The sequence below is a fragment of the Empidonax traillii genome, unplaced genomic scaffold (assembly GCF_003031625.1).
Source record: "Empidonax traillii isolate 1590-97213 ecotype Southwest subspecies unplaced genomic scaffold, ASM303162v1 scaffold401:size1000279, whole genome shotgun sequence".
NCBI lineage: Eukaryota > Metazoa > Chordata > Aves > Passeriformes > Tyrannidae > Empidonax > Empidonax traillii.
In genome coordinates this window covers 333,469-347,101 of record NW_020955594.1, presented here as the reverse complement: position 1 = coordinate 347,101, position 13,633 = coordinate 333,469, and the positions used below count along the sequence as shown (strand labels likewise).

At 38.6% G+C, this 13,633-nt stretch overlaps 1 protein-coding gene across 1 annotated transcript in view; it reads left to right on the top strand.

Moving 5' to 3' along the window:
• Positions 1-13,633, top strand: part of CFTR (cystic fibrosis transmembrane conductance regulator) — a gene marked incomplete at its 5' end in the record, with an annotated part of 70,105 nt that overhangs the window by 43,756 nt on the left and 12,716 nt on the right. The window contains 3 exons of the mRNA XM_027893681.1: positions 42-269; positions 2,355-2,455; positions 10,316-10,555. Of these exons, the coding sequence (XP_027749482.1) occupies positions 42-269; positions 2,355-2,455; positions 10,316-10,555 (569 nt within the window). The remainder of the gene's footprint in view (positions 1-41; positions 270-2,354; positions 2,456-10,315; positions 10,556-13,633) is intronic.

Sequence of the window (13,633 nt, the reverse complement as noted above, 5' to 3'; positions counted from 1 at the left end):
CTTGTGTATGTTTATGTTGTTCTGATTTAAACACTTTACAGCTCGGAGTCCAATTTTCACCCATCTTGTAACAAGCTTAAAAGGGCTGTGGACGCTGAGAGCTTTTGGACGGCAGCCGTATTTTGAGACCTTGTTTCACAAAGCCCTAAACCTACACACAGCAAACTGGTTCCTCTACCTGTCAACACTGCGCTGGTTCCAGATGAGGATAGAAATTATTTTTGTTGTCTTTTTTGTTGCAGTGGCATTTATCTCTATCATAACTACAGGTATGGTAACTTTACCCAAGTACTGAAATGGAAGCCTTCTTCTTCTCTTTAACAGCTCAGCTTTAGAAACTTCGAAGAGAAATAAACTGTTACAAAAAAGCATTCATAGGAGTCACTGATTTAAATATGTCATAATACATAATAGTAAACACAATTTAGTTAAAATAGAAATTATGCTATTATTATCTGCAGACTAATGCTGTAGAGAACTCATTAAAGGGATTAATCTGAAAATAACTGAAGAGACAGAACTTTCCTTTTCTTGACTGTAATTGCTGTAAAAGTACTCTTGTGTTTTAAACCACATTACTGAGAGGCCTGGATGTTGAATATCACTTGTATAGCAAAAAGGTTTTTAGTAAACAGAAGTTCCTCTCACTTGCAAATGGCTGAGACATGCAAAGTTTTAATGATTTTTTAAAGCCACAACAATAGCAGAAACGGTCATCCAGTTCTTTAATTCCCAACCTGCCGACCCATTTTTTCTGTGTGAAGTTTTGCAAATTCCATTCAGAATCCCCTAAAAATGACTCATGACTCCTAGTAAGCACAGTACATGAATGAGAATCACACTGTATGTTGCTATCTTAATTGTATTTGAGCTGGGGCTCATGACTGGCCAGGTGTAGCCAGCCTCCAACAAGCAGAGAATAAGAGAATGATGCCCCCAAAATGTTGGAATAATTCTGTTCAGTGGAAAAACTAGCTATAGATTACTTCAAATACAGCTTTTAATTCACTACGCTTTTATTATGTTTGGGCATCGTTCTGCCTCTCCAAATTTTACGCTGAACTTTGTGTGCAGGATCTGGATGAAATTTCAGTACTGTGGTCACTGATGAACAAGAATTTGATGATTTGTGGAGGGGGTTTTTAAATCGAACAATATTCAAATTTCATTCAATTGTACTTCAGTGTTGAAAGAGTTATGTAGAAGTGTGCGTTTTACCAAATATTGTATAGTTTATGAAATGCTATCCTCTATTTCTTGTATAAGGAGATCTTATAAAAAATCCAAACACACAAATACTTCTGTACAAAAATAGGCACATACAGTACTTTTGCTACAAAAGAGACTATTAGTTCCCCTAAAATTCACAAGGAAACATCCCCTGCTGCCCTTCTCATTTCTCACTTCGTGCCTTTACTAGTTTGGGGTTTTTAGGAAAACCAGTTCTTGTGTTATTGTCATTCTGGATATTTTACTTAGAAGCACTTTTAAAAAATGTTAAAATTTGTCATCTTGCCACCATTGTAACCTTTACTGTTACAGGTAATAGGCCCTTGGAGCAACACTAAATTCCTTTTCTGAATCTGCCAGCTTTTATGAGGAATCATAGAATCATAGAATTAACTGGGTTGGAAGAGAATATTTTGCTTTTATTGCTTAATTCTGTAATTACTCCAATAACAAGATGTCTATAAGAAAAACAGGAAGTTTGCTGAAGTAAACCATAGAAGAAGTGGAGAAATCGTAGAGGGGCATTTGCTTACATTCTCAATTCGTTGTAGCGGGTAGTGAGGTTAAAAATCAATAGTGAGATACTTTAAAATGCTTGTATTGTATTGTGTGAACTCATCAGGGAAAATCCCTGGGAAATCTCATACTTGTTACAGCAGACAATTAAAGCTAAATAATTTATTTCTGCATCTTTGTGAAACAGTAAGATGTCCTCAATTTGCTGAAGAAATGAAAATGCAAATCAGTTGAACTGTTTTGAATTTTGAAGTTGTTAGCTGTGTTTGGTGTTTCACTTAGATAAGAGTCATTTCACAGATTCGTGAGTGTTGGAAAAAGGAAGGTCAAATCCAGATTGCAGAGACCTGATTCTGTTTACAGCTTAAGTACCAAGATTTAATTTTTTCCTCTGCCAAAGCAAGATGAGGGTTTCTAGTGAGTTCAGTGCCAAAGCTAGGTGTTTAACTGGTGATTAACAGTCCTTTGTGTGACTAACAAATCCATGTTTTCTCCATGAAACCAAAGAAGAGAGTATGGATATACATTTTAAGATGTACATGCTAATTTTCTCATTTCTATTGATTTTTCCATTGCATAGAAGTTGAATGTGTTTTTTCTCTCCACAGGTGATGGACCAGGTAGAGTTGGGATTATTCTTACTTTAGCTATGAACATTATGGGAACCTTGCAGTGGGCAGTAAACTCAAGCATCGATGTTGATAGTTTGGTAAGCATAAAATACACTGTGCTGTGCTTTCTTTTGAGGAATTGCCTTATTTTGCTGATTATAGTTGTACAGTGAATTATCTTCAGAGCTGGATATCAGACAGATGTGTCAGAAAAGTTCCCCTCATACTTTTGATAGCAACCTACTGGCTTTGGTACTGCACAAACTGAGTTTTTCCATGATCAAAAGTTTTCCTGGCCTACAATAAGCAACTTGCGTTTGACTTCCTTGGGAGTTTTTTCTAGTTTTAGGTAAAATTCCCTCTGACATAAGGCTTTGTATGTATTAAGCCCTTTAATTTTAATAGGTAGGATTAGCTTTAAAACAGAATATTTCACAAGGCTAACTCATCCTCACCTATTTGTTGAGATATGAGAAGCAGACAGTAAACTTGTAAAAGAATATGAGTTCTTACAGTTTTTCTCATATGTTTAAATATATGAAAATTTTAGCTGTTATGTTAAAATGTAATAGTTACCTATCTCATTACACTTCAGTCATTTTAGGATTTATTTTAGGCAGAAGTCATGTAACAAAATACAGTAGTCTTAATAAACCAGTAAAAAACTTTCTGAGAAAAAAAATCTCCCACATCCAGTCATGCCTTCTATGAACCCTAACTTAGTTTCTTGAGCCAACTATTTCAGTATTGGAAAACAAACAAACAAATACTGCAGATCCTAAAGACCATTAAATCCTGATTAATTTCAGTGAGTGATCATATTAAAAATATGTAATTGGGGCAGATGGTGACAGTGAAGCAATACTTGCAGTCCAACATTTATTTTTTTTTTTAAATAAGTAATTCAACCAGACTCATCCTGAAGGAAATCCTTAAGAGCCCTCATACTGGGAATTAACCACTTACAACATCTCTTGTTTACACATGTGACTGCTGATAGTCCAGTAGCTCCTTGTCTTTCTTGTACTGAGGAGCCCAGAACTGGGCACAGCACTCCAAATGTGGCCTCATTAGGGCCGAGTAGAGGGGCAGGATCACCTCCCTCGACCTGCTGGCCACACTCCTCCCAATGCACCCCAGGATACCACTGGCCCCTCTGGCCATAAGGGCACTGCCGGCTCATAGTCAACTTGTCACCACCAAGACTTTTTGTAAGCGGTCCTTCTCTGAAGAATTGCTGTCTAGTAGGTCAGCCCCCCCCAAATACAACAGTGACAACAGTGTTCACACAGCTGTTATTTGTAAGCTCCATCTTAGCCCTGTAAGGCATAATGTGGTCACCCTAAGCGTAACAATTTGTATACAAATCATTTGCACATATTACATGGCTTAATACAAACTGAAAGTGTTTCACAAGAGCAACAGGAAGTCTTACTGTAGAATTCAAAGGGTGCTGGACACACTAGTGTTTTGATAAAGGAGAACTTCCCCTTTTTAAAAATAGAGTGATATTAAAATGTAATCTATTAGTAGCAATAAGGAAGTAACTCCCTTTCCCCTGAAAAGAAAATCTCAAGTTGCTCTAGACATTTCTGAGTACTTTGTTCTATATTAATACAAACCACTGCACTGGAGCACTGGTTGTATTATATTAATGAGAGCCTTCTAGGGTACATCCGTTTATAAGTGAATCCCCTGGACATCTTTTGGCAGTGGGTAACTACCCACCCCCATTACATGAATTTTACAGTATACCAGATGACAGACTAATAGATATTGCTGGCAGTATGGTTTTCCTGACATTCAAAAGCTGCTCCTGTGCACAAGCAGATAAGAATAGCTTAATGGCGTCAAGACAATAAAACTGCTTCATTGGGTGATGCACATGTATTATTTCCTACTCTGTAGTCTCTGCATTTAGCACTCCCCTCTTTAAAGTATTTTACAGTTATTTGGATAAAGATGTACTGCAAGGTTTGCCCGGCTTAATAGTCTGTTTGCTTATACTCTGTTTTTCTCTCGAAGAGCACTTCAAAGCTCCCCACAAGACCACATTGACTAGAACTGACATATCTCCATGTGTCTCCAGTTACAGATATGCATGCACCACTCTAGGTGACATCACTTTTGGCCTTTCCTTAGGCAGCTGTGACATCTGTGCTTACAAGGCTGCAGACAAGCATGCCTGAGTGAATAGCACATTTGTAGGTGGCAGTCTTTGGTTGTCAGATAAGCGGGAGTTTTCTGCATGGTTGCTGCATGGTTGAAAGCCGTGCCCAAAGGAGTAGCTGCTGAACTTAGTGCATAGTATTAAGCTCCTACTGAGTTGTTTTGCAAGATCTTCAAGGTACAGGACATCAGTGAAATAAATGCAAACAGAAGGACAGGAAGACAGGAGAATAGGGAAACAGGATCATACGGAAGAGAAGAATTACCGGCCAGAGGGGTAGGTGGCAAATTTGACTTTATTCCACACGATCTCCATCTTGAGTTTACTGTGACACTGGCATGCATATTGAAGAAATCTGAGTTTCTAGGGTTGGTTTTTATTTTTACATACATAGATATTGTCTTTGAAGCAATTTCTGTTGAACAGATTTGGCTTTAACTGAAAAATCCTATTGTCTTCATACCCCATAACGGTTTAATGGTTTTGGCATTTCGTTCTCTACAGCCCTGGTGCTTTATCTGCTCAGCTTCTTTTTTTTTTTTTTTTTCTTTTTTTAAAATCCCCAAACATATGTGGTTGCTCTGACAGCTATCCATTGTTTCATTTAAAGCTACCAGTTCAGCTAAATTTACTGTTTCACGTTGATAATTTCTGCTAATATCCCTTTAGTTGGTTTTCAGTCTTCTTATCCCTCTAGGCAGCCCTTAGTATTTTATTGGTTTTTTTCCTTCATGAGGAAATAGCAAATAAGTTTTTCAGAAAGTGCTGCTTTCACAGATTAGCGTTAGCTAGTCCCAGGCAACTATTTTAATGCTTTATAACCTCCTCCTTCACTGATGTATATAATGCAGTAGCAGTGCTTTAACTGTGAAGGACAGTTCCTTTTATCAAGGAAAGAGAAAATGTCATGCTTTTACTGTTGCCAAGATTACTTACATAAGGAGATATAAAAAGAATCCCCCAAAGAGATATTAAAACCAAACTTGTTAAACCTCATGGTGCCCCACCCTGTACATCAGGGATGCTGAAGAATTAAAGTAATACATAGTGGAGAAGAGGATCAAATAAAAAAAGTACAACTGTGAAAAATGATGATGCTTTTACAGCTTTTTCTCATGCTTTTATTTTCCCATACTATTTCTCCTTTAATGTGTTCAATCAATTTTTTTTCTTAATCTAGGACATGATCTTAATGTGCCTTTTACTACTTTTGGCAGAAAACCTGAGAACACTGTTAATTTCCGAAATTTAAGTAGACTAAATAAATAACTGCAAAATCTGCATCAGAATGACAGTTCTCAAACTGAGGCATTGGTCATCTGGAAGAGAACAGAATCAAGAAAAATTTGTTAGAACGTATTCTTTTCTGCCTGCCTGCACAGCAGTGTGAAAAAGAGAAAAAAAAATCAGTATAAGTTTGACATGAACTAAATATTTCATTTGTCAAGGTTCAAAGAGAAGGATATGTCCTATAAGTGCACCCAAAATGTAACAGCAGAAGATGTGAAAACTCAGTAAAACCATATGGTCTGCCTGCAGAGCCAGTTTTTGCAGTGACGTAACGCGCAGGGTTTTTTTACAACGTGAACCATTGGACCAGCCTCTCATAGGATCTCTTGGTTGTACACTGCACTTTGCAGGCAGCATATTTGGGAGGAGGTGATGTCTTGCAACATGGCCATTGAAAACTCTGTGTGTGTGTGGTCTGGAGAGGGTGACTGCTCTCTTGTTAGCACGAGAGAACGTAGAGCCTGATAAAATTAATTGTACTGGATTACTTGTAGAAGAACTACTTCTTCCACCTTCTGGAAATATACATTACATAATTATATTATGAATTCTCCTTCAATGTAAAGAAGAGGTTAAGTGATATTAATGAGAAAATAAATTAAAGAATTTTCAGTATTACTAAAATCTCAGTAAAATACAATTAGGCAAGGCTAAAAATAGTGTACTATGTTTTAGATACTTTTAGATGGAAGTAGTAAATATACTCCTTTGTTCAAAAGCATTAGTTAAAGAATGTGAATGTAACAGGCACATTGCTGATAGGAATAATGGATAAGAAAGTTGCTGTCACCTACACTATACCTGTCATTGTGAATGACAGAAGATTTTTGCCTCTGAAAGGAAGAATAGATATTTTTGTAAAATGTTACTGACATTTATGCTGCATTCTGCCCAGATCTTAGTCATAATTCAAACTATAGAACAAGGAAAGCATCCTTCTGAATTGATTTAAAAATACTGAACGATCTAAACTATCTGCATATGTGACTGATAAATCTTTCAGGGGAGCTGGAACATAGGGATAAAATTTTCTGTTGTATGGGAAGACTTTTTGTCCAGCTGGCTTCATGGCAGATATTAGCTAGTGTGTAGTGGTATGATCTCTTGGGAAATAATGGGAAATCTCTGCCTGGACAAACATTCACAGCTCTTGATGAAGCCAAGAAAGGCCTTAATTTCTGAAGTGGCTAGATGTCTATGAACACAAGATTTCTGAAAACAAACGTACCATCAAATTAAAATAAATGCATGGTGCTCATTGTGGGATTTACCACAGAAAGTCAGACAAGGAAATTGTCAATCTGATCCAAGGTCTTCCTGTTTGTATCACTGAAATGAGATTATATATATATAATATTATTGATTATATATTTATTATATATTATATATATGTAATCAACATGATGATGCATCAACGTGATGCTAACCATGCCTTTCCATCTTGTGCAATGGTTGACATGGAAATAATAATCCAGGCTTGAGTGTTAGCATGCTTTTTAAAACTTCTGTCATAGTTGCATTTTTGAAGATGCTGAGGTTCAAGCTGTGATCCCAGTATTTCCTTGCATTGTGTATAAATTTGCTCCCACATAAAAGATCTACCTAACAATATTTCAGTCTGGGTCTAGGAGCAGAAAGGAATGGTAATACATCAAGTAGAGACACTTTGCAGAACAAAGATGTACAAGGAATTTTCCACAATAGCACTAGAGATATTTTACTCTAAATACTGATTAAGAACTAATGTTGTTTATGGGGACAAGTTTTTGTAAAACAAGAAATCTAGTTAATTAAGTTAGTTGGACTAAGGCAGTTAGGAACCTGAATGTAAGGGAAAGTCATGTCTTCTTCAAGTAAGGAGCTGAAATTTATTTCCTGAACAGGAGAAAAATAGGACATTTTGGAGACTCTAGGACTACCAGCACGAATTACATTCTCTGAAAGTATATTAGAAATTAAAGCATTTACAGAATGGATTTTAATGTTAACCTAAATAAGCTATGTATTGGAGGTCAAAAGCAGATAGCGAAGAGAGACTTGACAAAATTTGAGTTAGGCCTGCAAATGGCTCAAAATCTGGATAAATACTTGGTCTCAATTTTTAGTAAATGGGCAGTGTCTAAACTGTGGAGTTGATAGTGGAGCAGAAGGTAGAAATGAGACTGAGGTGGGAATTATATGCAAAACCAGCTAGAATCCCGTTCTCCTTAAAATTCCTGTACAGTTTGTGGAGAGACACGTGCGTCACGTGTGAGTCAGTCCATCTAAAACTGAGTCTTCAGCTAGGTGTGTTTGGGTTCTGCTGTTGGACATTTCAGTTAAACATGTAAAGCCAGACTGCAACAATGCTGCCCAGACGAGGTAGGACCAGACACCCCATCCTAGGGTTCAGGAAGACCTGGGTGAGAGCCTAGAAATCTGGTAATGGCCACTTCAGATAAATCCAACAAGCTGACAGTGGTGGTGGCAAATGATAGAATAACATCTGTCACTTTTTGGTTGGGAAGGAGAAATGGGAAGTCATTGATGCCGCCATTGATGCTGCCATCAGTTTGTTGGTTTGATGGCAGCATTCTTTAGAAACTATTTTTAAGAATTAATTAAAAATGTGATACTTATAGAGTAGAGTCACTCAGGTTTGGTAACATCACACTAACCTGATAACTGTGTTTGATGATTTTGTTTTCTAGACAAAAGTAATGTAGTCAATCTCATTTGCCTCCAGGAAAACATTGGCTGTGGCTCTGTTTCAGGAATTACCTAAATGAAGGAACTGTAAACTAGTTAATGAGTTGGACTGAAAGGAAATGGCATTAAGCTGTATGTATTAAGCTGTAGGGAGGCTACTCACCGAAGATTAGATTTGTGACTGAGCTAGTTTTAATCTTTAATGCTCTCAACAAAGAAGAAAAATGTGTTGAAGAAATCTGCCAAAGGCACAAAGCTGAAAGGGAGTGTTGGCATGAAGGATCCTGGGAGTTGAAAGGTATTAGGTGACCTCAAATGGCAAATGTAAAATAGATATCAGTAACCAAAGTTCAGTGGCTTGAATAGAGGGACTCCTAAGATTAACCTCAGTTGTGAGTAAGGATCTCCTCGGTTAGAAATGTCTAAGATGGAGGAAAGCTTGGCTGACCACCCCTAAATCAAAGGGTGACTATAAGATGTGACTATGATCCTAGTCATAGAATACACTCATAAGAGTGTATGATCCTAGGATGTGTTAATGGAGACATTCCTAAGATAGATAGGGAAGTATCGATGCGTTTGTACAATGTCCTTGTTAAATGTCATCCAAAATGCTGCGTACATTCTGGTCAGACAGGAAAGCTTGATTTGAACTGGGGTGTTTGGAGAAGGAGAACATATGTTAAAAAAGAGGCTTAAACATGGATTTTCTTTAGTCCTGGGGAACAAAAGGTGATTGGATCTAAGGTATCCTTCCATAAATGAATGGAGAAAGCAGCTAAGAAAAAGTATTCTTTATAATTTAAAATTAATAAAGTTTTAACAACAGTCACCCATAAAGTAAAAAATACATTTTTTGACCACCTGAGCAGTGAAGTTGTAGTGAAGGACATGAATTAACTATTTAATAATTGATCCTTGACCCATTTATTAAAAATAAGATCAAGAGGACCCTTTATAGTCCCATGTTTCTTTGAAAATTCATCACGACTGCTACTAGCAGTTTGAAGTTCATGAACTACAAGACTTGATTATTTCACCAAATATATATAATTACTGATAAAAAGTTAATTATCATGGAACATCCTGCTAAGTTTTTTTAAACTATATACAATTTCTCATAAATACTCAGCTCTTACTGTCTGGTGATTTTTCCTCTTGATGATATCACTTTGCAGCTTTAAAATTCCGCCCAGTCTTTTGATCTTTGGATATCAGTCATTTTTCAAGGAACTTCAGATTTTGGGCTACTGCATACAGCAGGAAGGGGAGGAGTTTAAGATGCTAGGGTTGCTTTTATGATTATACTTTCTTTACTCAGGTTATCAGGTTATTACAGGTTATCACCAGTTTTCAAGATACGTTTTTAAAGGTAGAAAGAGTTGTTGTGTCAATTTAAAAAGGAAGCAAGAGGAATCATATGTTGGACCAATGCCAGTAGTACAAGCACAATGGATTCCCTGAGATCAGCTCAGTTGGTTAGAGTGTGGTGCTAATAGTGCCCAGGTTGTGGTCAAGTCCCTCTATGGACCATTCACTTAAGAGTTGGATTCAGTGATCCTTTTGGGTCCCTTCCAGCTCAGAATAATCTGTGATTCTGTAAATCTAGACCTCTGTATAAGAAGTATCCCACCTTTGAAAATTATATCATATTATAGCTTACACAGAAATGAGACTCACTGTTCTGGCTAGGATTTAGGAATAATTTTATTTCATTTGTTTTGATAGTTAACAATTCATGGCTAGGCTTCGCGAATGAAGATTTGATAGTTACCAATTAATTACAGTTAAAATACTGTTTAATTTGCAGATGCGGTCTGTGGGACGAATATTTAAATTCATTGACATGCCAACAGAAGAGACAAGTGTTAAACCACAGAAAAATAATCAGTTTTCAGATGCCCTTGTAATTGAAAACAGGCATGTGAAGGAAGAGAAGAACTGGCCATCCGGGGGCCAGATGACTGTGAAAGACCTTACAGCCAAATATGGTGAAGGAGGATCTGCTGTGTTAGAAAACATTTCCTTCTCAATAAGTTCAGGGCAGAGGGTAAGACACTGTTTTGTTGTGTTTGTTCTGACTTCTTTTAGCTTAACTATAGAATTATCATTATAAACCTTATCTCTCTCTCTCTATATATATATAAATTATATTATAAATTATGACTAATGGGGAGTTTGAGTCCAGTAAGATTTTGTAAATGACATTTTTGCAAAACAAAATATCATCTAAAGTACCTGAAGAACAGAAATGGCTTATGTCTATTCTTAAAAAGAGCTCATCTTATTGACTACAAACAAAAAGAGAAGGCATGGTTATTTACAGCTCAGTGAAGCACGATGGGGATGTTTGTTGGTCAGAAGGAGCAGAATATACTGATAAAATATGTATGCAGCAGTTCTCCAAGTTGTATTCCTGTGCCAGAAATTGTCCGCCTTCTCCTGGGGAGAGGGAAGCTTGCTGGTGAGCTCAGGTGCTGGGGACAGCCTGACCCAGGTGGGGCAGGGCATGAAAGAATGCTGGCTGCTGTGCCAAGAGTAATGCACTGCTGATTCCAGCAGCCGGAGGGTGGAGGTGCCGTCCTGCCCATTCCATGAAGGCTCTACGCCACCCTGAATTATTATATTGCAAACCGTAAACAGCTGTGTTCTTTAGAGGATTGACAAACCTCTAATTAATCTTCATGTGCGTTTGGGGTTGGATTCAAGAAAGAGCTTTAGTTTCAGGACAGCATTTAGGTACAAGTTTAACACTTAGCTTCAAGTTCTTGCTAAAAGACCATCCTTGATGGGATGGGAAGAAAGGTTGATGTGATTTCCTGAGCTGGAGCTGTGTAGATGAATAGGAGATTTTAACTGTCCCACGTAGATGAGAAAACAGGTTCAGTGACAGCTCCCTGGCTTTGACACAAGGCAGATCTTCACTCCTGATTTGGATATCACCAGTCTCTGCCAGGTTTGGTAGATCTCTCTTGGTTTACCTGAACTGAACGTTTCATCTAATAAGTCTGAGGACACCAAAATTCGGAACCCAGAACTGACTTCCTGTAGCACCATTCTGAAGCCCCTCTGCCTTGAAAGAGAGACACCTGTGATTCCTGGAACCTGGAGATGCAGGTGCTGCTGCAGTCTGGTGGATTTCCTTCCTGGAAAATCCCATGAAGCAATGGATTATGGAAGATGGAAGATACTTTCATATTGTACAGAGAGTGGGCAGAGCAGTAAAAGCAAAGATCATTTTTTCAAGGGCTATGTTTCAAATTTGGTGATGTACCCTGGGTTTAGATATGAGCATGCTTCCTAAACTGGAGAGGATTTTTCTCTCGCCTGTAGAGAAGCACATGTAAACTAAACAGGAAAGGAGAGAGCTCTGCTGTGCTGCTGAGAGGTAGAGTAGAGTAGAGTAGAGTAGAGTAGAATAGAATAGAATAGAATAGAATAGAATAGAATAGAATAGAATAAAGTCATCTAGTCCAGCTGCCTGACCACTTCAGGACTGACTAGAAGTTAAAGCATATTATCAAGGGCATTGACCAAATGCCTCTTAAAAACTGACAGGCTGGGGGCATTGACCACCTCTCTGGAAAGCCTGTTCCAGTGTTTGACCATGCTCTTAGTAAGTAAATGCTTTCTTATGTATAGTCTGATCCTCCCCTCATGCAGCTTTGAACCATTCTCACCTGTTCTATCACTGGATCCCAGGGTAAAGAGATCAGCTGCACCTTGGCCTCCTCTCCAGACTAGACAAGTCCAAAGTCCCTGGCCACCCCTCACAGGATATTCCTTCCAGCCCTTTCACCAGCTTTGTTGCCCTCCTCTGAATGCATTCAAAGACCTTCACATCCTTCCTAAACTGTGGAGCCCAGAACTGCTCACAGCACTCCAGGTGAGGCTGCTCCAATGTTAAATAGAGCAGGATAGTCAGCCCTTTTGCCCAGCTGGTGATGCTGTGTTTGATGAACCCCAGGAGGGGGTTTGTCCTCTTGGCTGCCAGATGTTGATTCTGTTGTCAGCTCCAGGTCCTCTCTACAGACCCTCCTCTCTCAATTTATGCCTGGCATTGCTCCATCCCAGATGCAGAATCTGACATTTGGAGTTGTTAAATATCATTAATCGTTGTCCAGTGCTCCAATCTAGATCCCTCTGCAAGGCCTCATTTCCTCAAGAGCGTCAACAGCATTTCCAGTTTTGTATCATCAGAAAACTTGATAATGATGCATTTGACTCTTGCATACAGGTCATTGATGAATATATGAACAGAGCTGGCCCTAGGATTGAGCCCTGAGGAATACCACTGGTGACTGGACACCAGCCAGATGTAGCCCCATTCACTACAACCCTTTAGCCAGTTCTTCACCCAGTGCACTGTGAACCCACTCATCTCACAGCTGGAGAACTTGTGCAGAAGGATGCTGTGAGGGACAGTATCAAAAGCCTTACTAAAATCCAGAAAAAACGACATCCACCACCTTCCTTTCATTCACAAGGCGGGTGACCGCATCACAGAAGAATATGGAGTTAGTTAAACAGCCCTTTCTCTTTGTGAACCTTGTTGACTGTTCCCGATGGCGTTATTCTTTAAATGCCTTTCAGTAGTACACAGTATAATCTTCATGATTTTTCCAGGAACTGTGGTTGGACTAACAGGACTGTTGTTACCTCATGCTCTTTTTGTAGACTGGAATACAAGTCTACACAATCAGTAGATAGGGTAGGTGCAACAAAGCACAGACTGCTCATCTGGTTTGGATGCCTGAGGCACTGTTACCAAAGGGATGCCAGGCACCAGGAAGAATCCCCTTCTTCGCCTTCGGATGTGTATGGTCACCCTAAAAAAGCAGACCACACTTAGGCAGGACATCATTAGCCATGTAAACACAGATGTTGGAAAAGGCAGCATCTCAGTGTTTGCTGGTGGTTACTGCAGATATTGCTTAGTCCTGTAATAGGTCAGTTCAGCCCTACAAGGGAAAAAGAGCTTTTTTAAAAAAAACTATATGTATTATGTTTCTTCCCATCCTAGAGATAAGGAAAGCCTGCATCAATTGGGCAGGCTGAGGGCTTGCACAGCTGCTTGGGAGTGGCCAATGGCATGGTTTGTGCTGTAATCACTGCCTCAGGCCCAAGT